The 24217-nt window shown below is 50.4% G+C and overlaps 1 protein-coding gene across 5 annotated transcripts in view; it reads left to right on the top strand.

Moving 5' to 3' along the window:
- MIDEAS (mitotic deacetylase associated SANT domain protein) overlaps window positions 1-24217 on the top strand; it is a 67098-nt gene that overhangs the window by 29499 nt on the left and 13382 nt on the right. For 4 of the 5 annotated variants that reach the window (XM_042990074.1, XM_042990076.1, XM_042990073.1 and 1 more), the window contains exons 2-4: window positions 13305-15025; window positions 16360-16659; window positions 22423-22768. In XM_042990074.1, the coding sequence (XP_042846008.1) occupies window positions 13553-15025; window positions 16360-16659; window positions 22423-22768 (2119 nt within the window). In that variant the 5' untranslated portion in view covers window positions 13305-13552. Of the gene's footprint in view, window positions 1-10198; window positions 10242-13304; window positions 15026-16359; window positions 16660-22422; window positions 22769-24217 lie in introns of those variants that run through there. The other variant, XM_042990075.1, reaches the window with a different exon arrangement.

Raw genomic sequence — 24217 nt, 5'->3', positions numbered from 1 at the left:
TCCACACCAGAGCTTGAAGAGGGGGAAGTATACCAGGCTTGCACCCAGAAGGGGGTTCCCTGTGAGGCTGCCCAACTTCTCTGGGGAAATAGGGTCCAGAGAAGAAGGAAAGACGGTGAGGGGTTTTGATTCCCAGCTTTTTCCAGCAGTTGGGCAGGCAGAGGCCCCATCCAGCCTGCTGTTGCCAGAATTTGTCAGTTCCTTGAAGGGGAGGGCCCCAGAGCTCAGAATTGCTTACGTGATAACTGGCACCCTGAGAGTGCGTGTACCGCTGGCTTTTCTCCCCCTTTCTTCCCTTCTACCTCCTCCTCCCTCTCCCAGCCTTCTGGCAGCTCCTGGGGAGTGTACCTGACTGCCTGACTGCCGCTCAGATCCCTCTCCCGACCTGATCTTGCTCTGACCTCCCCAGCTGGCCCTGGGTCACAGTCCTGGGCTCCCCAGCTCCCAGGAGTCATCCCAGAGCTGGAAGGAACTTTGGGACATCTAGTCCCAACTCTTTGCGTTTCAAATGGGGAAGCAGAGAGGCAGTGAATTCCTTGAGGTTCCCCTCCATGCCCCCACTCTCACCTGAGGCGGGTAGGAAGAGGAGCTGCTCCAGTGTCCATCCGGCCCCTGGCCCCTGCCCCCTGCCCCTCCCAGTTCGGAAGGTGGGAGGGCTGCTTCGGTGCAGGAAGAGCCCAGAAGAGTACTGTCCCTGCTCCTGGGTGTGGCTGAGTCCCCAGCTGGCTCCATAGTTATTTATTTGTGTGCGTGTGTGTGTGTGTGTGTGTGTGTGTGTGTTTGAGTTCTGTGGTTGGGAGACTGGATCTGAGTGAAAGCAGAAGTACCCGCGCTATGTCAACTATGTGGCGGGCAGATTGGACCTAATAGGGACAGTCAGGAGAGGAAGAAAGGGGGCAGAGGCCCCCTCTGCGCAGTGGCCGCTGTGCTCTTTTTGTCCCTGCATCAGTGCTTGCACACTTGAGCATAAACAGCCCTTCCATGTTGCTAGCAGCTGCCTTTCCTTGCTGGCTTTGGGCAGAAGAGGTGCCAAAAATAACCAGGCGGCACTTCCACTTGTGGGACCTTCACTGTGGTCGCCTTGGGGCAGGCTGACTTGCTCTCTGCAGGCGTCCCTGCTCATTCGTCCTCTGGCCACCCCTCCCCAGCTTCAGGTGATGGCACTTTCCCTTTGAATGCTCTTCTTCGAGTGAGCCCAGGAGGGTGGCAGCTCCATTAGGGGCCTGGAAGCTCTGCCAGGTATTATGTGGGGACTCTCGTCTCACCGTGTCCCTGCAGGCCCTGCTGGGACAGCTGAGCCCAGGCCAGGCCTGTGCTGGGTGTGCGCCTCCTGGGTCCTTAGGCCAGAGGCCCTGCCTGCCCGCAGAGCCCAATACTATTGCTGGGACCCCTCATCCCCTTGTCCTGCTCATGCTGGCCAGCCCTGCGCTCAACCAGCTGCAGAACTGAGTCGCACCATTCAGTTCCTCCCGAGGTGGTGAAGACTGACAATGATGCTACTCCCGCCCAGCAGAGGGGAAAGGAAAGCACATTTCTTGAGCCTTTATTTTGTGCCGGGCACTCCATGTATATATCAGCCTCATCTAATCCCACAGTAACTATGAGGTGAAGATGGTGTACCCATTTACTGACAGAGAAACAGACCCATAGAGAAGCTGGTGATTGGAGAAGCCCAGGCACATTTTGTCAGACCCTAAAGCCCTGTCTCTTTTTTACCATGCAGCTCACACTCTTCTGCGCTCTTTTCATATGCAGAGGGAACAGTGTTTTGACCCTTGGAATGAAGGACTGGTGTTGGGAATTCAGGCACCTTTAGACTGGCTCATTAGGGAGATATTCTGGGCTGGGAAGGGTGGGGAAGACCCCTCTGAGGCTTCCCTCTCCAAACACGGCACAAGGCAGTCAGAAGCCCAGCCTGAGCCACGAGGCCCTCCTGTGGAGGGCAACAGGCACATGAGGGTCAGCTCTGTGTGTGTGTGTGTGTGTGTGTGTGTGTGTGTGTGTGTGTGTGTGTGTTGGGTGGGGGGAGGGAGGTTGCTGGGGGAGTCGTTCATGCATGGGAGGAGTAGAAAGGTTTAGTTTTGGCCTCCCTGAGACCTTCCAAGTGTCTCCTCCTCCCCAAACATGCCAGCCTCTGTAGTCACACCTGACATCGGTTCTAGGACTTGGGTCTCCCTTCCTGGCTGTGAGGTCTGACCCTGGGGTCCATCGTTCCAGCTGGCTTGGCCCAGGTCTCAGAGTATCTGGTTGGTGTGGACTTGGGGCTTGGGCTGGATGCTCTGCTGGTGCCCAGTGCCAAAGGCCTCTGGGTGTATTTCAGGAACAATAAAGAATAAATCAACACAGGAAAAAAAGGCCCCGAAGCAGCTGCTCAGAGACTGGAGAAACGCAAGGAATGTGTGAGCACTTGGCAGAGGCCCTGGATCTTGACCAGGGCCTGAGAAAGGGCGCGGCATTGACTGGATGGTTGGGCAGATGAGGCAGGCGGCTCTGTGCCCACCTTGTAGTTCATCCAAGAGGCCCAGGCAGCCATGATGACATCCCCTCTGCTGACAGCAAGTTTTTGTGCTTCTTGGTCACTAGCAGATATTGGGGAGCCATATTGTCCCCACTCTTTTGCTCCAAACCAGCAAGACACCCCCTCGCTGCCCACCCCGTGCCACCCGGTAGGTCTTGGCCACTTCTGGAGCTGACCACGCAGGAGACCCTGGGCTGATAAGGACACCACACGTGCCAGACCCCCCCCCCCCCCCGTTCTGCCTCCCTACCAAGGGGGCATGAGCCAAACATCAAGGACCTGGCATTGCCATGGAGTGCTGAGTGTAAGAACACCTACCTGGGGAGGCCCTGACCACACCTCCACCCAAGGAATCAGCTGCGTGTCCTTGAGCAAGTCACTTCACCTCTTAGTTTTATCAGTCATGAAATAGAGATTTGGACCAATGATCTTTGGAGGGGGTGGGCACTATCTGTCTCCCTTAATTAGTACGTGCAGGGAATAGCCCTTATTTAGAAATTCAAGTTCTTGAGAGGAAACCTTTCGGAGAGCCCTGTGCAGAGAGGTGGGTTGCTAGGGCTGGGGCTGATGCTCAGTGCCCTGGGTGGAGGCCATCAGCACTAGTAGGAACCCAGTCACGGAGCCGACTTGACCCAGACTTCAGGGTGCCAGGAAGGGACAGGAGCCTGAGCCCCATTGGGATTTAGGATGTCTGAGAAGCAGGGGAGAGTCAAGTCTTTATTTGTAAAAGGCTGTTTGTCAACTGCGGGTGTGGGGTTGGAGAGTATGGGAGGGGTGTGGCTTCCTCTTGAGCAGAAAATGTTGAGCCTTCCACAGGTTGTCCCCGGTGGTGGTGATCACCAGTAGCCTCTTCATCTTCAAAGCCATCCCCTCCCCAGGCCTCTCTCAGCCACCTTACCTGACCAGCCATGCTTACAGAACACCATGGTGGTTTTCAGGCCAGCTGGAGCTGCTTCTCCAGGGAGAAGATGTGAGCAGTCCCGAGGCTGCTGCCATCTGTCCCAGCCACTAAGCAAGACGTTGAGCCTGAAGCCCTGGGGAGGAAGTTGGCAAAAAGGACTGTGGGTTCCAGTCCCTGTCTTGCCTCTGTACTCCTGTGGCAAGTGATTTGACCCCTTGGACCTTCAAGTTCCTCATTGAAAAAGGGGGAGAGTACTAATACCTACCTTGTGAAGGTGAAACAGCGCCATGGGCTTAGCACCATGGTAGTGGCACCCTCTGGAAGTGTTGGAGATGGCGATGGTGGTGGAGGAGAAAGCCTTATTTTTTGTGATGTTGGGATTTCACCTTGGCTCCAAGCCTGCTCAGTGTCTTGCCAAAAGGTGTGGCCTAAGTGGAGGCACGAAACGTTGTTATTGGAATTCTTGGTTCTGGGCCCTGCTCTGCTTCTGGATGTGCATCTGCAGGCTAATTTCTTTCCTTCTCTGGGCTGCTTTGTGGAACGAGGAATTGGACTGAGTGAACACTGGGCATCCCTTAATATTTGGAATCTGTTCAGCTTCCCCAGCTGGGCCCCGCTTTGCTGGTTGGCTCTGAAGAGAGGCACAAGCCACCTTTCTCCCTGTGGAACGGAGTCTCTTGTTCCAGGGTGAGATCCTACTGACCCTGCAGCTCCCAACTCACCTCTGCTGCCCTCCCCCCTTACCTCAAAACCCCATGGGCTTCCAGGGGTTTAACAGATACCCCCAGTCTTTCGAGGAGCCTGTTTCTGACAGACTGGGGCTGGGATTATGTCTTGGTGGGAGTGTTCTATACTGTGCTCTACTTAGAAGTGCTCCCAGGAAAAGCAGCAGCTGGGAGGGAGCAAGAGGAAGGGGGGAGGTGCCCATATGAGTGGGGTTCTCCTGTGTAGCATTCCTTCTGAGGCCCACAGCAAGTGTGGAATTGGGATTTTTCTGGAAGAATGATGGGAAGACCAGGGACTTTGAAGGCTGACAACAGGGATTTGAATCTTGCTTCTGCCTTCTTAACGGCAGAGCCTCGGTTTCCCTCTAGAATGCAGACAATCAGATGCCCAGATGGGAAGTTTGTAAGCATGGATTCGGGTATGTCAAGGGCCTGGCGTGGGGGAAGTGCTCCATAAATGTTTGCTTCCTTCTTTTGGATATTCTATAGACAGGCAGGGGGAGTGAAAATATTTGCCTGTGGCCTTTTTCCCGGGGAGAAACAGGCTGCATAACAAACTGTTACAGCCCCACAGGCCTCGCCCTCCCACAGCTGTTTTGATTCTGGGGTCAAGCTTGGGGTCAGGTTCAGTGTGTGTCCGGTGTGGGGGATGGGAGAAGGGCTACCCAGGCATTTGCAAAAATCTGAGCTCTGCAGTTTCCTAGGGCCGTGGAGAAGGTGTAGAGACCATGGTCTGAGGGAGTGGCAGTTCTGGGCTGGGAGAACTTGACAAGTTACTTATAACCTTCATTTCCTGTAACTTCCCCAAATTTCCTTCTGTTATTGATTTTTAATCCTATCTCATTTTGATTGGAGAACATGCTTGGTATGGTTTCAACTCTTTTAAATTTATTGAGACTTGTTTTATAGCCTAATTTATGATCTATCCTAGAGACTATTCCATGTGTTCTTGAGAAGAATGTGAATTCTGCTGTTGTTGGGTGGAATGTTCTGTAGATATCTGTTAGGTCTGGTTGCTTTATAGTGTTGTAGTCTTCTATTTCCTGTGGATCTTCTGTTTGGTTGTTCGGTCCATCATTCAAAGTGGAGTATTGAAGTCTGCAGCTAGTATCGTGGAGTTGTCTGTTTCTCCCTAACATGCCGACAGTTTTTGGTTCACGTATATTGGGGACTCTGTTGTTAGGTGCATATATGTTTATAATTGTAATATCCTCTTGATGGCTGGACCCTTTGATCATTATAAAATGCTCTTCTTTGTCTCTAGTAAGAGTTGTCTTAACGTCTATAAGCATAATATTAGCATGGCTGATCCAGCTCTTTGGTTACTGTTTGCATGGTCTATCTTCTGACTTCCTTTTACTTTCAACTTGCCTGTGTCCTTGAATCTAAAGCGTTGTCTCTTGTAAACAGCATATAGTTGGATCAATGGGTTGTTTTTTATTTTTTTAACCCATTTTCCCAACCTCTCCCTTTTAATTGTAGTGTTCAATCTATTTACATTTAAAATAATTATTGATAAGTTTGGGTTTACGTCTGCCATTTTGCTATTGATTTCTGTCTTGTGTCTTTTTTTGTTTCTCTGTCACTCCATTACTGTCCTCTTTTGTGTTAAATAGATATTTTTGAGTGTATCGTCTCTGACTTATAAAATGGGACCAAGAAGAGCGAGGGTTAAATGAGATGTTGCCAGCAATGCATTTAGCACTATGCCTGACAGATAGGATGTGCTCAGTAGACATGGCATTCATCTGGGCCTCTGGTGCTCTAAGAGCTGTGGTCAGCCCTAGGGCTAACTGAGAGCAAAGTCCATCCAGGGCTCCATGGGACTCCTCCTAGCTCCTGGGCAGGGTATGGCCCTCTGGCAGTCAGCTCCTTTAGGAGGGAGGAGCAGTGGGTCCCTGGAAACCACATTGTGCCAGTCCCTGACCCTCTAGTCTTCCCCTACTCCAGCATCTGGGCAACACGTGGGCTGCTTATGAAGCACTGCATATTTCCACGGCCCTCCCCCCCCCGAGGCCTCACCAGACCCGGGAGCCCATCGATCGCTTAGGGTAGGTTTGAGAACCACTGCTCTCCATAGATGGGCAGCAGGGTCTGTTAGAGATCTGGTTTGGAGTTGGCAGGCTTGGATTTGAATCCTGGCTCCTCATTTGTGTCCTTAGGCTGTGACCTGGAACAAGGTACTTTTCAGAGCCAACCTTTTCTCATTTCTCAGATGGGAATAGTGGTTACACAAGTGAGCAGTACCCACACACATTGGGCATGTGGTCAGTGCTGGTGGCTAACATGTCATGTGGCAGTTGCTGGTTACAAAGGTGTTTCTTAGTCCTGCCCTGTCCCCCCTGCCCAGCCCAAAGCTCCTAAGTTCCTCAAAGGCAGGAACCAGTGAGCCGCAGCTCCTGGACCAGACACCTGGTGATCTGACAACCAGCCCACTGCACTCTCCATTGGGCCCAGGCCCTGATCCTCCCCAGTCTTGGTGCAGAAACACAACGAATTGAAGAAGCCTTATGGGACAGTGGTTACTGTGAATAAGAGCATGAAGATTCAGAAGGGGTGAGAACAGTGTGTGCCAGAGGCTGCCTGCAGGAGGTAGGCCTTGAAGAAAGGTAGATTGTCAGAGTGGAGGCAGGGCTTCCGGGCAGAGGGAACAGCTGCGGCAAAGGCTCAGAGTCAGGGAACTCTCCCCAGGTTACATGTTCCTTGTATTCCTAGCTCCTGCATGGGCCACTGTGCATTATAATCAGTGTGTGTTTCTGTGTCTCTCTTCCATGAGACTGGGAGCTCTGTGTGGGTAGGGACTGTGCCCCTTCTGTGTCTCCCAGAGCCTGGAGGGCTGCACAGGTGTTGTGTATGAGGAGGGAAGGGGGGGGGGCGGTTGTTAGCTAGGCAGGGTGAGGCCATGCCCCTGTGAGAGAGCTCCTCTGTGTCTTGGCCTGTCTTGGGCAGAGTCTGGCACTGGGGCTCAGACACAGACTCCAGAGGGCTCTGCCCTGGACCTGCTGGGAGCCCTGCCTTTCCAAAGGGAGGGAGGGGTTGGAGCAGCCTCCAGTGGTGTGAGTCCCTTAGGGCATAAATTTATAAGGAGACCAAGGGCCCCACCCATCCCCATGAGGCCCTTTCCAGAGGTTTAGCTATTTAAGGAACTTAAGGGATATTTGCTGATCTCTTCTGCCAGTTTTTACCTTACTCCCCTGGGATTCCCAAATCCTGTTGGAAGGGGTTTTCCTGGGCTGCCTGTGATTATTTGTGGCCCTTGACTAGGAGGGAGGCAGCCAGTCCCCTTAGTGTGGGCAAAATCTGAGCCTGGAGGCTCGATCCTTTCCTGGCTCTGCCTGAGACTCTTTGCTTCCCCCCTATAAAACAGATCTGGTTATCCTGGCCTCTCATGAACATCCTGACTTCCTATGGACTTCCTGAGGGTGTTTGCTGGAAGTAGAGGAGAGGGACAATAAAGGTAGATACCTGAATGAAGCTCTGAGGGTGGCTCAGAAGGCAAAGGAGTCTTCTCTCACACATATCCCTTTAAAAGCATCTCAGTGTTAGCATTTAAAAAAAAATTTTTTTTAACGTTTATTTATTTTTGAGACAGAGAGAGACAGAGCATGAACAGGGGAGGGGCAGAGAGAGAGGGAGACACAGAATCTGAAACAGGCTCCAGGCTCTGAGCTGTCAGCACAGAGCCCCATGCGGGGCTCGAACTCATGGACCGCGAGATCATGACCTGAGCCGAAGTCGGACGCTTAACCGACCAAGCCACCCAGGCACCCCTCGGTGTTAGCATTTTTATGGTCACAGCTCAGACTGCTGCCAGCTCAAACCCTGGCCAAACCTTCCGAGCCTGACCAGCTTGGTGGCTGAGACCCCTGAGACTCTATTGGCATGGGCTCTGCATTTCGGAGCTGAAGTTGAATCTGGAGAAGTGCTAATCTGGGGACTCTCTGGATTGGATATGGGCAGAGCATAGGGCCTGCTCTCTCACGCCCCCAGGGGCATGTCAGAGGCAAGTCCTTGTCCCTGTTGCTGGTGTCTCCTTCCTTACTGGTTTGCAAACTCCTTTATAAACAAGACTTATGTGTCCAGTGGGTTGGAGAAATGGGGCCCTTCAGCCTGGTGTGAACTTGCAGTTAGAGCAGGGCAGACAGCACTGCAGATGATTGCACTGTGTCCAGAGGGAAGGCTTATGTAGGGCCTGGGCAACTCTAGCTAACCCAGGATGTCAGTTCCAGATTACTTGCTTAGTGTGGTTGTAGCCACAGGCCCCAGAGTATCTGAGAGAGAACTTCCCAGGATATGAGTGTGGGCTGGAGGGCCAGCTGGGCCATGCTGGGCTCCTCTAAGAAGGGAGGGCTCTTCACCCCCTGCATCCTAGCCAGACACCTTGGTGTCTTAAGCCCAGCCATGTCAGGGCACGAGGTAAACAGATCCACAGGCTCATGTCTCTCTGGCTGTGGTCTAGGTAAGGGTGGGAAGCCATGGGGAAAGAAAAATTGGACAGGACAACAGAGGGGCTGGCACTTTCCCAAGTTGACCTGCATGTGGTGTGGGGCAGCAAGTGGCAGTCAAGGGGCAAAGTAGCCTGTGGGCCAGCAATTAGAGAAGAATTTGTGTTCAGATGGGTTGGAGAGGGCCTGAGGCGACTGATGGGATGGGGTAGGATGGAGTTAGGAGGCGGGACCTTTTCACTTCATCTTGACATCATGGAGATCTCTGATGTGCATCAGGGAGAGAGACTGGGAGTCAGGGCTGGGCAAGAGCCCAGGGTGGACGTGCGGGCCATGAGTCGTGCCTCTGCCCGGGCAGAGCTCTGACTCACCTTGGGCGCAGTCTTGAATGAGCATCCCAAGAGGCAGATACAAGCCAAATGCCAAGGTACAACGGTCTGCAAACTCTGCTCCATGGAGCTTGCAGTCTGCTGGGGACAAAGAAATAGAAATAGGCACCTGGAATTTAGTGTGCTGAGTGTTGGGGGGGTGGGGGGTGGTTGGGAGGTGTTGTGGGCTCATAGTGAAGCTCCTGGCCAAGCCTTGGGGTGAGGGAGGACTTCCCAGAGGAAGCAGTGTCTCAGACCTGAAGGACAAGTAGGACCTGGCCAGATGAAAGGGTGGAAGGTGTCCTAGGCAGAGGTGCTGCCTGGCCAAAGACCCGGAAGCAAAGCAGGAACGGCACTGAATGACGGCTCAAGCATGGCAGGTTGAGAGAGCTGGCAGGAGCCAAAGTCTGCAAGACTCGTGGGCAGGATAGTTTAGACTTTGTCCTAAGATAGCCTGTCTGGTGCTCTGGGAACTGGCTGGCCTAGAGATTTGGAGCCTTGTTAGATGCTGTATTTAGGTCTGTTTTGCCTTGCTTAGGGATGCATGAGCTCTGACTCCCCGTCTTCCTAGTGCTGACTTGGCGGGGTGGGAAGTGGCCTCGGTTGTAAGAGCAGCAGCTAGGAGTTTTAGCAATAAAGGTCAGGAGGGACTTCCAGTCAACTCCGATCCCTGGGTCAGAGCTGAGCCCCTGCAGCTGCTGGGACCAAGCTAGTCCTGGCCTGTGGAACCTTGACTCACAACGGTCTTGTCTCTCCGATGGCTGTACGCAGTATCTCTAGCTTGGGAGTGGCCCTGGTCCCCTCTGCGGGCATGTGGCAGGGCTGCTGAGGGTACTCGGGGAGCTGTATGTGTTCTAGTTGCCCTCCCTGGAGGGTATGGTGTCACCATCAGCATAGAACTCCCAGAGGCCTTTCCAGCACCTTCTCTCACGTGTCTGCAAAATACATATGTGGGTTCAGCACTGTTTCCTTTTCTTGGTGCACATTGCTTTCTTCTATAGAGAAACAGTGCTTTCCACCACAGACCTTCCTGAAAGCCTCATAGGTTCCTGGTCACTGATGTCAGACTCTTGCCTTGTCTTCTGTCCAGGGGTGTATCACCGGGTCTGGTTAGGGATTGGTTGCAACAGTGCAGTGCCCAGCGGAAAGGAGAGTGAATACAGCCGGGACAGACAACCAGACTGATAAGAGTGGGTTGCACTGTCTGGGGCCCCTTGGTGACTGTGGGTTTCCTTTTGCAGTGTTCCTGCATCCGCTGTTAGAGACCCTGCAGCTGGTCCCAGGGTGAGCTGCCTACAGAGGTTCCTCGTTACACCCTCTTCCCTGCACCCTCAGGGAGTTGGCCCACAGGTCTGCAGCCTTCGGAACAGATGGCGTCCTTCCTCTTCCTCGCTGTGAGGAAGGACAGGCCGACTTCCACCTGAGGAACAGAGAAGTGGGGCTGGGGCACAAGAAATGAGAGGAAGTGGCTCAGTCTTGTCCAGCGTTGTGGGCTGTGATGTACGCGTAGGGTATGAGAGCTGGAAGCCCCACCAGCAGCAGCTAGACCTGAGGCAGGGGTGAGCTTGCAGGGGCTGGAGAGGAGGTTAAAATAACAATGCTTCATGCTTGGGCTTCATGCTGATTTACAGTGCTGTTGTGGGAACTGGACATATGCAGAGCACTTAGGACAGACCTGGCACAGGTGCATTTTATTATTATCATCATCATCATCATCATCATCATCATTCTACTACTACTATTATTACTATTATTACTACTACTTAGGGCGCTGCTGCCTTGGTGTGTCCTTTCCCCACCTTCCTCTAGGGGTCCCAGGCATCTTTCACTCTTCTCCTCATGACCCCAGATAATGACCTTACTGCTCTGTGGGTCCCAGGTCTGGGTCTCTGTGCTTTTGGCACTCTTAGCCTTCCAGTAGGGGTGACGGAAAGGACTCTGCAGAAGCTTCTGGGGGTGATTCAGCCTCCCCAGAATTTGCCCCCTTGGTTTCTTATAAGCAAGTTCCCAGCCTAGCTTTAGAAACCTACTGTGGTGTCCTGAGTGATCGTCCTTCATGCACAGGGTGCAGGGTGGGAGGAGGCAGACCAGCCTCACCAAACAGCTGCTGGTGAGCCAGCGTGGGGCCCAGGGCAGGAGCAGCCCTGCCCTGGAGCATTATTCACAGACTCCGCCTCCATCTTACCCAACCCAGTGTGCAGAGCTTCCCCTCCCCCAGGCTCTGAGTGGCCATCCCCCGCGCCTGGTGCCTGGTACCCTCCACAAGGTGCACACTCGCACGCTCGTACACCCAGGCTCATCTGCCACGTGGGCCTTCCCTTCCACCAGTCTCCGAGCCCATGCTGTGGCTCAAAGGCAAGAGGGCTGTGACTGGGGTAGGAGGGCAGTCTATGCCTGTAGGACCAGGGGATGCGCAAGTGCATGTGAGCACCTGAGGGGTTCTCAGGTCCCCTGGAGGCACATGGACCTTCCAGCTCCCCCTCAGTGCCCTCCCCTCAGCACATTCTTCCTTCCTCTGCCTTGCTTCTGCAGACACATACTTCTAGTTTGTTCTTGCTGCTGGGCGAGGCAGAGCCTGACTCCCGTAGCTAGGACAGTCCCAGCCTGCAGCTTCACCATGGTGCTGGGAGTTATTATTTTCATTGAGGGGGGCCTGGCTTTTGGGTCTTTGCTCTGAATTGGGTTGGCCGTCAGGGAATGAGAGTTTAAAGGCAAAAAAAAAAAAAAGGAGTTTGTTCTAAAGCTGGTCCTCTGAGCTCCCACTGCTCCAAATTGTACCCCTGCTACCAGGGCCAGGACCTCTTAGATGCCCACCTAGTCTCTCTCCCTCCCCAGGCTCGCATAAGTGAAGACAAAGGGGGTGCCAGAGGGAAGAGTCTCTCTCTCTCTCACACACACTCTCTCTCACTTACTTCAGGGCCCAGAGCTGAGAAAGGAAATGGAGGAGGAAGTTCCTCCCCTTCTGGGTGCTGGTGAAAGTGAAAGGCAGGTGGTGGGGGGGCTGGAGTGAGTCACAGCCGCTCAGGAGGGGAAGGGCTGGGGAGCTGCGGAAGCCTGTGAACGGGTGATAGGAGGCCTCACACTGCGAGCCTGCTCTTACTGCCCGGCCCTTCTTGGCTGGGTTGATTTCCTGGGAACCCCTGGGACTGCTAACTAGGACCTGGAGCTTCTAGGATCTGAGGTCTGAGGTTGGTCCGGACCTGCAGATTTATTCCCCAGGGCTTCCTGAGCTCCCCTCCCTTCCCTTCCTGGCCTGACTGGCTCGGGACCAGAATCTCGTGGGGAAGAAGTAGGCCATGTAGCTCCCACCCTCACCAACTTCCCAGGGAGGGGGAAAAAAAACCCTCTCTGAAGAAAGACAAAGTCTTTGAAAATACATGTAAGTTATAAAATACTGGTCTTCATTTTGACTGTCCTGTAGCAGGATAAATAGAGCAATGTGTTTTGTTTTGTTTTTTAAATCAAGTTAGAAAATAACCACAGACACTCTGAGCACTCTAACTCACACTATGTCATAGGAAAATCCCTCCAGATCTAAATTCTAGCAATCTGCATCCCCTCAGTATCATAGTTACTCTAGTCCTTTGATCGGGAGCTCTTTGGCAGTGGAGGAGGAGGGTAGGTGGGGATTGCTGACTGGCTACCGGGCTGGATCCCGCCTCCAGCCAGCCAGGGCTGCAAAACAGGTTCTGTGCTGGTTTAGGGAAGGCTCTGGCAGCCACGGTCCCACCCTGCAGCTCCTCCCAGGGGTGGGGCTAGAACTGCACATACCCTTCTAGGGCCTCACCTACATGCCTCAGTGCAAAGGACGTGAGCCTAGCCCTGGGCCTTGGACTCTGCAAGGACTTGGTGGGCTCCCACCCTGGAGCCACATGGTTAGTTAGGAATGACCCCTGTTGTCTCTACTTCCTGTGCTTGAGATAAGCTCAGAGCATCAGAGGAGGCATTGGCTGCATAAAGCTCCTTCTGGGTCTGGTGGGGAGGCTACTGCATGAACAGATGTGCTCCACCAACTGGGCAAGGGGAGTCAACTGAGATGGGAGCTCAACATGGCCTTTGTCACTCCTTTTCCCATCTTGGCTACAGGGGCTCTGACTGGATCTCAGCCCCCCTTGTTCCCAGGGTGGTGCCTTTGTGCTGGGTACAGATTACACAACCAAATGCTGCAGGGTGAGGTGGTGGGACACAGAGTCACAAAGCGCTGCCTTCTGGTAGTTCCCCCAAGGTTCTGGCTCCTGCCTCACCTGTGCTGCTCTGTGAACTTGGGTCCATCTCTCATACCTGTGCTAACATCCGGGGCATCCTGGGAGGCTATGGCTGACACTGTCACTACTCTTCTGTCTGCAGGCTCCAGGGTCCTGTGGAACATCATGAACTGGGAAGAGTAGATGAGCCCAAGAGCCATCCTACAAAGAGCAAGGAAGAGCCAACAGTTCTTTCGCCCTGTGCCTGACCTCACCCCCCAGCACTTTCCCCTCCCCCTGTTCTGCCCCCACTGGCTCCTGGACTAGAGCTGGGCTTCCAGCAGAACATCCCCACGGGGGATGGGCAGCTGGTGAAGTAGGGCTCACTGCCGGGGCCCAGTTGGCCACACCATGAACCTCCAGGCCCAGCCCAAGGCTCAGAACAAACGGAAGCGTTGCCTCTTTGGGGACCAGGAGCCAGCTCCCAAGGAGCAGCCCCCACCCCTGCAGGCCCCACAGCAGCCCCCAGCCCCTCCACAGTCCACCAGAGTGAAGGAGGAGCCTTACTTTGGGCACGAGGGTCCGGCAGGGGCCGCCCCTGTCTCCCAGCCTGTGGAGCTACCCCCTCCGAACAGCCTGGCCCTGCTGAACTCTGTGGTGTATGGTTCCGAGCGGACCACGGCGGCCATGTTGTCCCAGCAGGTGGGCTCGGTCAAGTGGCCCAACTCTGTGATGGCTCCAGGGCGGGGCCCTGAGCGTGGAGGCGGTGGGGGTGTCAGTGACAGTGGCTGGCAGCAGCAGCCAGGCCAGCCTCCACCCCACTCGACATGGAACCGCCACAGCCTGCCCCTCTACAGCGGACCCAAGGGGAGCCCTCATCCTGGCATGGGGGTCTCTACCTACTACAACCACCCCGAGGCACTGAAGCGGGAGAAAGGAGGCGGACCGCAGCTGGACCGCTACGGAAATGCCGTGCGGCCGATGATGCCACAGAAGGTGCAGCTGGAGGTAGGGCGGCCCCAGACGCCCCTGAACTCTTTCCATGTGGCCAAGAAGCCCCCAAACCAGACACTGCCCCTGCAACCTTTCCAGCTGGCGTTCGGCCACCAGGTGAACCGGCAGGTCTTCCGGCAGGGCCCACCGCCCCCCAACCCCGTTGCGGCTTTCCCACCGCAGAAGCAGCCGCAGCAGCAGCAGCCGCAACAGCAGCAGCAGCAACAGGCCGCGCTTCCCCAGATGCAGCTCTTTGAGAACTTCTATCCCATGCAGCAGCCACCCTCTCAGCAGCCCCAGGACTTTGGCCTGCAGCCGGCCGGACCCCTGGGGCAATCCCACCTGGCTCACCACAGCATGGCGCCCTACCCCTTCCCCCCCAACCCTGATATGAACCCAGAACTGCGCAAGGCCCTCCTGCAGGAGTCAGCCCCACAGCCTGTGCTACCTCAGTCCCAGATCGCCTTCCCCCGCCGCTCCCGCCGCCTCTCGAAGGAGGGTGTCCTGCCTTCTGCCCCTCTGGATGTGGCTGGCACCCAGCCTGGACAGGAGCCCACCAGCAACCTATTCCTACATCACTGGCCCCCACAGCAGCCACCACCCGGGCCCTTGGGGCACCCCCATTCTGAAGCTCTGGGATTCCCGCTGGAGCTGAGGGAGTCGCAGTTGCTGTCTGATGGGGAGAGACTGGCACCCAACGGTCGGGAGCGGGAGGCTCCCACGATGGGCAACGAGGAGGGCATGCGGGCAGTGGGCACAGGGGACTGTGGGCAGGTGCTACGGGGTGGGGTGATCCAGAGCACTCGACGGAGGCGCCGGGCATCCCAGGAGGCCAATTTGCTGACCCTGGCCCAGAAGGCAGTGGAGCTGGCCTCACTGCAGAACGCAAAGGTGAGAGTGGCATGGGATGGAGGCCTGGCCTGGCAGAGGGCAGGGTGAGCTGTGTCTGCGGCCAGGGGCGAGCAAGTGACTCCAGGTCTACGGGGTGGTTTTCTTCTTCACTGAAGGAAATGAAAGAACCCATATGCTTCAGGAAGTTCTAAACTCCCTCCATGCAAAGAATCTCTACGTAGGTGCATTCACACCTGAAGGAAAGATGAAAGGTTTGCAGGCAGGAAGGTGCAAAACACTGTCATGGGTTGGCTTCTTCATTTGGCACATGAAGGATTGGGAGTTGAGGAAGGTGAAACCATTGCCAGATCCAGTATCCTAAAATGAGACCGTGGCAGTGGTTTCCACAGGTGATGATACTTGTCAAAATGCATCGAACTGATGACAAATAGGTGCATTTTGTTGTATGTGAATTTTACTGGCAATAAAGTTGATTTAAAAGAAAGGACAGTAACAACAGGGAAGAAGAATGAATAGAATTTGAGCACCTCTCTTGTACGTGGAGTTTCTTACACTTGATCAGAGAAGTAATTTATCATCAAACCCTACGACAGGGTTGCTGAGGCCCATGGAGAATTTCCAAGGTTATAAAGCTAAGATAAAGGCCTGGCATCTGACTCCAAAGCCAGTGTTTTCCCCTCCTTCACTGGAGGTTTCAAACCCCCCCCCCCCCCAACCCCCAATGCCTACAGCAAGGCTGGATTGTCAGAAGCTACAGAACTTGACTTCAGGCAGTTTCCAATGGGGGAAAAGATACAAAGACCATCATTACCTTGTAAAAAGTTCCTTGTTTACTTTCTTTTGCAGAGATAAGTTTTTTTTTTTTTTTAAGTTTTTAAAATTTATTTTGAGAGAGAATGAGTGGGGTAGGGGCAGAGAGAGAGGGAGAGAGAATTCCAAGAAGGCTCCACACTGACACAGCCCAGAGGCCGACATAAGGCTCGAACTCTTGAACTGTGAGACCATGACCTGAGCCGAAATCAAGAGTCAGATGCTTAACTGACTGAGCCACCCAGGCGCCCCTGCAGAAATAGGTTTTGAATTTAGATACTATTGCATGTGCCACACACTGTGCAGGTCAAACGAAACACATGTGTAAGCCACTTGTGGCCCAAGATGGTCATCTGAGGACCGCTGCACCAGGCCAGGATTGGAGGACCTGGCAGAGGGAGGTTATGGAGAGTATTTGGGAGTGTGATGAGAGAAAAGGTATTTAGGGAAAGACCATTGGGAACCATTATGGGTTCCTGAATCAAATGCGACTAGGGGTCCTGGACTTATTAGGACTTATCTTCTAAATCTTACCTTCGTTCCCCCTCCCTCTCCTTCTCCAGGATGCCAATGGCTCTGAGGAGAAGCGGAAAAGTGTGCTGGCTTCAACCACCAAGTGTGGGGTGGAGTTTTCTGAGCCTTCCTTAGCTGCCAAGCGAGCACGAGAGGACAGCGGGATGGTACCCCTCATCATCCCAGTGTCTGTGCCTGTGCGGACTGTGGACCCAACTGAGGCAGCCCAGGCTGGAGGTGTTGATGAGGATGGAAAGGGTCCCGAACAGAACCCCGCTGAACACAAGCCGTCAGTCATTGTCACCCGCAGGCGGTCCACCCGTATTCCTGGGGCTGATGCTCCAGCTCAGGTATGAGGGGGCTCCCCATGCAAACACCTATAGTACCTGTGTGCTCCTGGGGGCCTAGTACCCTATGGGAAAAAAGAGGTCATGGTAGTATAGGAGGGATTCAAGCAACCTGCGAGATACTGTTTATATTTTCCAAGCCAAACTTATGGATAAATGCACTTAGGGGAGACAATGAGACAGTTTTATACTTGAAATTGAGACTGCTTATGAAAATCTAGGATGTGTGAATCTCTTTCATTTTAGGTCAGCAAATTTTCACCTCTAATATGGGTCAGATTTTGTGCTAGGCATTGGGATATAGAGATGTTTACTTGTCCTGTCAATATAAACATATATATGTTGAAATCTAAGGTTGGGGTTTTATCTATTTTAGTTTTTTGTCAGTATTTGTTTTACACATTTTGATGCAATGCATACTCATTTAGAAGTGGATTAGACACTTCATCATTGTGAAATGTTTCTTTTTATCTTTACTAATCTTTTTGCATCTTTTTTTTATTAAGAAGAATTTTTTTTTAATGTTTATTCATGTTTTGAGAGACAGAGACAGAGCGTGAGCAGGGGAGGGGCAGAGAGAGAGGGAGACACAGAATCTGAAGCAGGCTCCAGGCTCTGAGCTGTCAGCACAGAGCCCGACACAGGGCTTGAACTCACTAACTGCAAGATCATGCCCTGAGCCGAAGTCGGAAGCCTAACTGACTGAGCCACTCAGACACCCTGTTGCCTCTTTGTTTTTGGTGTTTATTTATTTTGGAGAGAGAGAGAGAGCACGCACATGTGTGTGAGTGATGGAGGGGCAGAGAGAGAGGGAGACAGAGGATCCATAAGAGGCTCTGTGCTGACAGCAGAGAGCCCAATGTGGGGCTTGAACTCACAAACTGTGAGATCATGACCTGAGCCGAAGTCGGACGCTTAACCGACTGAGCCACCCAGGTGCCCCTCTTCTTGCCTCTTAAAATCTACTTTGTGAAATATTTTATTTTATTTCATTCCATTTCAAGAGAGAAAGAGAGAGCATGAGTGGGGGGAAGGGGTGGGGGGGGGGCAGAGAGAGAGGGACAGAGAATCTCAAGCAGCCTCCGAGTTCAAAACATGGAGCTCGATCCCACCAACCATGAGGTCATGACCTGAGCCCAGACCAAGAGCTGGATGCTTAACTGACTGAGCCACCCAGCTGCTCCTACTTTGTGAAATATTTAGATTTCTTTTGGTTAGTGTTGTGGGGAGGAAGATGAGATGTGTATCTTTTCCATCTTTTTACTTTTAGCCCTTAAAGTGTATCTTTCAAGTGGCATATAATTGGTGTTTGTTATTACCTGTTCTAACAACTTTCGTCTTTTAGAGCATTGATACAGTTTACATTTAATGCAATTACTGATATACTTGGGTTTAAATCTGCCCTCTACTTTTTGCTATTTATTCCATATTGCTTCTTCTGTTCTTCGCTACCTCTCCCTTCTCCCACTTTGGATTGATTGGGTTTGTCATTCCATTTCCCCCCTTTACTATTATTTATATACTTGTTTATTCCTTATTCTTATTTATTTACTTAATTATTACTCCTTTAGTAATTACCCAAGCAGCCTTTCTTACCTGGATTAATTGGAGGGAACTAAGCCCCACAATAAGGAATTTGAGTGACTAGTTTTGCAATTCACTGGAGCATGGCACATAGCTCGTACCCTTTCCAGATGCACAGGCAAGAAGCTAAGTCATTACATACCATGAAAACTTACATTAGGCCTTAATTCTCTGGTTGAGAAGAGCTACTAGAGAGTAAAATATGCATTCTTGGCTTATTGAAATCTAATGTAAATTCATATTTTACCTCTTCTAGAACAATGCAAAGTTCTTACAACACTTTAACTCTGTTTTCCACTAATCTCTCACTTATAGAATTATTAACATGTATTTTCATTCTCTAAATATTTTAACATCACCAGGATGATATAACATCATTGTTTTTTTTAAGTTTTAAATTTTAATTCCAATATAGTTAACATATAGTGTTATATTAGTTTTAGGTATACAGTCTAGTGATTCAACAATTCTATACATTACTCAGTGATAACATTATTGTTTTGTTCAGTTGTTGTCCATTTTAGCCTGAAAGACTTACTGTATGTATTTGTTGTTTTTCATTTCTTCTCATATCTCCAAGCTTCTATCTCAGATCATTTTTGTGCTGCTTGAAGAATATTCCTTAGTATTTCCTTTAGTGCAGGTCTGTTAATAATGAAATTTATTAGTCTTTGATTGTCTGAACATGTTTTTATTTCTTCAGTTTTGAAGCTGGGTAGAGAATTCTGTTGTTGGTAGTTATTTTTCTCTTAGCACTAAAAGGATATGTCATTCTATAGTCTTCAGACTTCCATTGTAGTTACGGTGTTGGGAAATCACCATTAGCCATATTGTTGCTTCTTTGAATTTAAGCTTTTTTTTTTTTTTTTAAGTTTTTAAACGTTTATTTATTTTGGAGAGACAGAGTGCAAGTGGGGGAGGGGCAGAGGCAGAGGGAGACACAGAATCCAAAGCAGGCTCCAGGCTCTGAGCTGTGAGCACAGAGCCTGATGTGGGGCTTGAACTCACCAACCGTGAGATCATGACCTGAGCCAAAGTCGGATGCTTAACGAACTGAGCCACCCAGGTGCTACAAGCTTTTTTTTTTTTTTTTATCTTGTTGCTTTTAAACTTTTTTTTTTTTTTTTGGTCATTGGTTTTCACCAGTTTTTGCTGTTATACCTATTGGTTTTCTTTGTATTTATCCTATTTAGAATTTGTAGTCTTCCTTAAATATTTCTTCTGTCCTATTTCCTCTCTTCTCTCCTTCTGGGACTCTAGTTACACATTTATAAGAGTTCTTTACCATATCCCCTATTTTGTCTGTTATGCACTTATCTGTGTTTTCCATTTTTCTCTTAGTCTGAACTATCTTTTAGTTTACCTATTCTCTCTTTAGCTGTATCTAATATGTTGTTAAGCCAACTCACTGAGTTCTTATTTCTAGTTATTTTTTTTCAGTTACTGAATTTCTATTTGGTTCATTTTTAGAGTTTCTAATTCTTTGATGAAAACTTCAACCTTTTATTTTATTGCATAACCTAAGCATAGTTTTCTTAAAGTTTATGTCTGATAACTCCATTAATGGGATCCCATGGGTCTCTTTCTGTTACATTACTTCTTGTTTTTAAATCACATTTTGTTCTGTTGTATATCTGGCTAGTTTTAATTGCATGTCAGACATATATGAAAAATTGTTGAAGTAATTAAAGACTCTGGATGTTTTTCTTGTCTTCCAGAGAGGACTTAACTTTGCATCTGACAGGTAGCAAAGGGCATTAGCAATCCTGAATTATTTTAATTTAATCAGAGATTGAAATGAGATGATTTTAAATTGGGCATTATTCCACATGTGGACTAATCTATTTCTGATTCACCTTTATTCTGAGGATATAGCCCTTTGGAGTCCCAATCCAAAGCCTGGGGGATTATCAGCCTCTCCTTCCCTGGCAAGCCCTAAACTCCATTTAGTTGCTCAGCTTCCCACTTACCTCTTCCAGTAATGCACCCACCTCTAGGGAAAGCACAACTCCAGATGCTGGACTCACTTTTTCACTTTCTTTCATTTCCTGTATCTTGGCTCTTCAGGTCTTTGACAACTTATTTGCTCTCTGATACCTTCAAAAATGTGGTTTTTATATTGAGCCTGAATTTTCTAGTTATTCTCAGCCGGAGAGTTAGCCTGTGATTCTCTCCTCTGTAACAAAAAGGGGAGCTTTAAGATTGTCATGAGCAGCACAGTCTCTACTCTCTGGGGTCTTATTCTTTGGTTGTGATAGAGGTTGGAGGCTAGAGGCCTCAGTTTATCCTGAGGATGGCAGGAAGGAGCCTGAACAACTACACAGCTCAACATACCCATTTCATAGTTGAGGAAATAGGTCCAGAAAAGGCCAGAGACTTACCTATGTTTATACAGCCAAGTAATGACAGAGGTAGCCCTGGAATTTAGATCTCCTGCAACTCCCGCCCGTGAGCACTTACACTACACCAGGCTTAGGAAGATGTTTATTTTTTTGGTTACTCTTTTTATTTAGTTATTTGTTTTTCCTTGTATTATAGATATTTCAATCTTGCACAAAAGTATAGGGAATGGTAAATTGAACCTAAATATTTAGCCATCACCCAGTTTTCATGGTTTTCAAAATATAGCCAAATCATTTTTTATTTGTATCTCTACTTTTCCTTACCACTGGTTTTTTGTTTTTTGTTTTTTTTTTTTGAAGCAAATCCCAAACATCATATCATTAAGTTCATAAATATTTAGGTTTATATCTGAAGTACATTATATATAAGATTCCTTCCTTTTTTCCTTCCTTCCTTTAACATAGCCTCAATATTATCACACCTAAAAAAAATGAATACAAAAAATATTGTCAAATATTCAAAATAGTTTAATTCCATTGCCCTTATTACAAAATTACACATCATTACGGCTAACTGAGTTCATATTGGATTTCTTGTCTAACAAGTTTGGGGCCTTTGGTTCCACTGCATTTTTTTCTGTGCAATCATCTTATTCTCCTAAGGGAGAAAGAACGAAAAATTTCATTTCTTCCTAGTCTATAGAAAAGGAAAGAGGGCACAAATGGGTAAAGGACATGGCCAAGACCTCATGGACAGTCAGTGCCTTCTGCTGAAAGGTGTTGTGGGAGCTGGACACGGGGAGAGGGGGAAAGCCTACTCTTCCCAGGTCTACTTAGTCAATGTGGCCAACCTCACCTATGGGCCAGCTCTGTACTCAGGGAGATGATCTGGATATTGCTCACCCTCATAGGGTTCCATTCTCTTTTGAGAGGATAGGGATGGAGCAGAGAAAGGCTTCTCTTCCCTTACAGCTCTACCCTCTATTCTACATGGAGACCCATGAGGCATATCGAGCAGGGAGAAGTGTAAGCTAGGAGGGCTAACCTTTGACAGCATAAGTAGGCTGGTCTGTTATCGTAGGACTAATTTTATGAGAAAAAGTGCTGCAAGGACAGGACTGTCTTCTTCCTTTTGTGGTCCCATGCCCAGCTCAGGTCTTGACACATAGTAGGGACCTCCATCTAATATACAGCTTGATAGCAGCCAGTATTTATTGAGTAATTACTACATGTCAGTTACTGTTCTCAGTGATTTCCACATATTAATTAATTTAGTCCTCATAGCTAATCCATTTGGTAGATACTTACTATTCCCATGTTAAAAATGATGATGCACAGAGAAGTTAAGACATTTTAAGTGATAAGTAAAGGGGGTAGAGCCCATTCTAAGCAATCTAGCTGCAGAGCCTGGGCCCTTAACTACTACAGTTCTCTGTCCAATGGCATACTTCACATTAGGTATTGGGAACTATGGCCTGTGGGCCATATCCAGACGTAAGAATAGATTTTACCTTGTATCTTTTTTTTTTTTTTTTAAACATTTTAAAAGGATTATTTAAAAAGAGTGGGGAAGAGGAGAAGAAGAATATGTAACAGAGACTGGGTGCAGTCCACAAAGCCTACATTTATTATCTGTCCCTTTACAGAAACAGTTTGCTGACCCCTGCCCTAGTGGAGACAGTAAGAAGGGTTTTTGGACCTGTTCCCTGTCTCAGGCTTGCGTTGGTGGGTGTGGTGGGCAGGCTAAGTTCGAAAGGTGAGACTGACCAGCAATGGTCAAGACTTCAGTTTTCCCAGCACATAAGAGTCTGAGCTATCTTGGTTCTGTTTCCTTCTCCAGGCTGATGACATGAATGTCAAGTTGGAAGGGGAACCTTCAGTGCGGAAACCAAAGCAGCGGCCACGGCCTGAGCCCCTGATCATCCCTACCAAGGCGGGCACTTTCATTGCCCCTCCCGTCTACTCCAACATCACCCCATACCAGAGCCACTTGCGCTCTCCTGTCCGCCTAGCTGACCACCCCTCTGAGCGGAGTTTTGAGCTACCCCCCTACACCCCTCCCCCAATCCTCAGTCCTGTGCGGGAAGGCTCCGGCCTCTATTTCAATGCCATCATGTCAACCAGCAGCATCCCAGCCCCTCCTCCCATCACGCCAAAGAGTGCCCATCGCACCCTGCTCCGGTCTAGTGAGTGACCCACCCTCAGGGGCCATGGGGGCAGGGAATGTGGGGAGGGAGGGCAATGGGCAGGAATGAGACTCTGCCCATAAGGCTGCTGGGAATTGGGCTGGAACACTGGGAAAAGGGGCTCCACTCTCTCTTCTCTGAGAGAGAAAAGGTGGTTGTCCTGGTACAAGAACAGGCAGGGATGGGGTAAGGGATATCAGCCCAATTGCTTGGGTTCAAATCCCAATTCTACAATTTACTGTTATGTTCCCTGTGCAAGTCATTGAAACTCTCTGGGCTTCAGTTTCTTTAGTATTTAATTGAGGATATTAGTAGTACTTGGTTGTTGGTGAAATTGCCAATTTAATCTATTTCTGGATCCACAAATAGCAGTTTCCTATGTTCAACCTGATAGCCAACTCACGGGGTTGTGGTGAGGTTCAGAGGCAGCAACAAATGTAAAGCACTTAAAACACCATGCCTGGAGCAGCATCATGCTTGCTCTTAATATTATGTGGTAGATCCTGCCTCCTGGGGCTCTTAAATAGTTGTTTTGGCCAAGAGCAGACATGTTGGCTGGCCCGGGTGGTGAACTGTTGAAAAATGTGGGCCACTCCACAAAAAGATCCATTTCCTTTGAAAAATGGGATAATCTTATCTCGTAGTGTGGTGGAGGATTAAGTGGGAGTAAACACCTCCAGAGGTAGAACAAGGGTGAAGCCTCCCATCACTAGATTACCCTTTGACCCTGACCTCCCATGCCCTAGCTCTCTGGTGCCCCCTGGTGTCTGTGGGTGAGAAATGGCTCACCCTGGGCTGGCTGGCTGGCCTTCCATTCCACCCTCCCACCTACCTTCCAAGCTTCTCTCTGTGCCTGGGTTGTGCAGGAAGAAATCACCGTAGAGACCAGACCGGCAACAAAGAGAGGCCTGTCCATCCATGAGCATTTATCGAGTACCTGGGCGTAAAGCATTGAACTGGGTCCTGTGAAGGCTCCAGTAGTGTATGGGACAGCACGGGTCTGTCAGTTCTAAAGAGAGTACAGGGTCATTAGGGAGTTGACATGGAAACCTGGGAGACAGAAAAGCAGAGGTTCTGGGCACAGTGGGATCAACAGCAAGTGAGTGAGGGAGACCCTAACCTCCAAAGCCTGCAGAGCCTACTAGCCTGGGGTGGTGAGAAAGCCTCCAGGAGAGGGTGGGGCTAGCGCTAAGAGCTTGAACTAGGAAGGAGGTGGGGAGGGCACACTCGGCACCGGAATGAGTGGTGGAAAGGCCTGGAGGTAGGACCGTGCAGGAAGAGCGAGGAGCCATGAGTAAGCAGTCAGCTAGGTTCCAGGGTCCGGGCAAGGGGGTGGTGGGAGGCATAGATGAAAGGGGAGCTGCATGAGTGAGCCGAGCTGAGGAGTTGCAAGTTGCAAAGGGCGGGGGGGGGAGGTCAGCAAAGATTTTTGGAGCAAGGGAGTGCCTC

Source organism: Panthera tigris, chromosome B3, assembly GCF_018350195.1.
Source record: "Panthera tigris isolate Pti1 chromosome B3, P.tigris_Pti1_mat1.1, whole genome shotgun sequence".
Lineage (NCBI taxonomy): Eukaryota > Metazoa > Chordata > Mammalia > Carnivora > Felidae > Panthera > Panthera tigris.
Note: the sequence above shows the minus strand (reverse complement) of the source record. Positions and strands in the feature narration are given on the sequence as shown.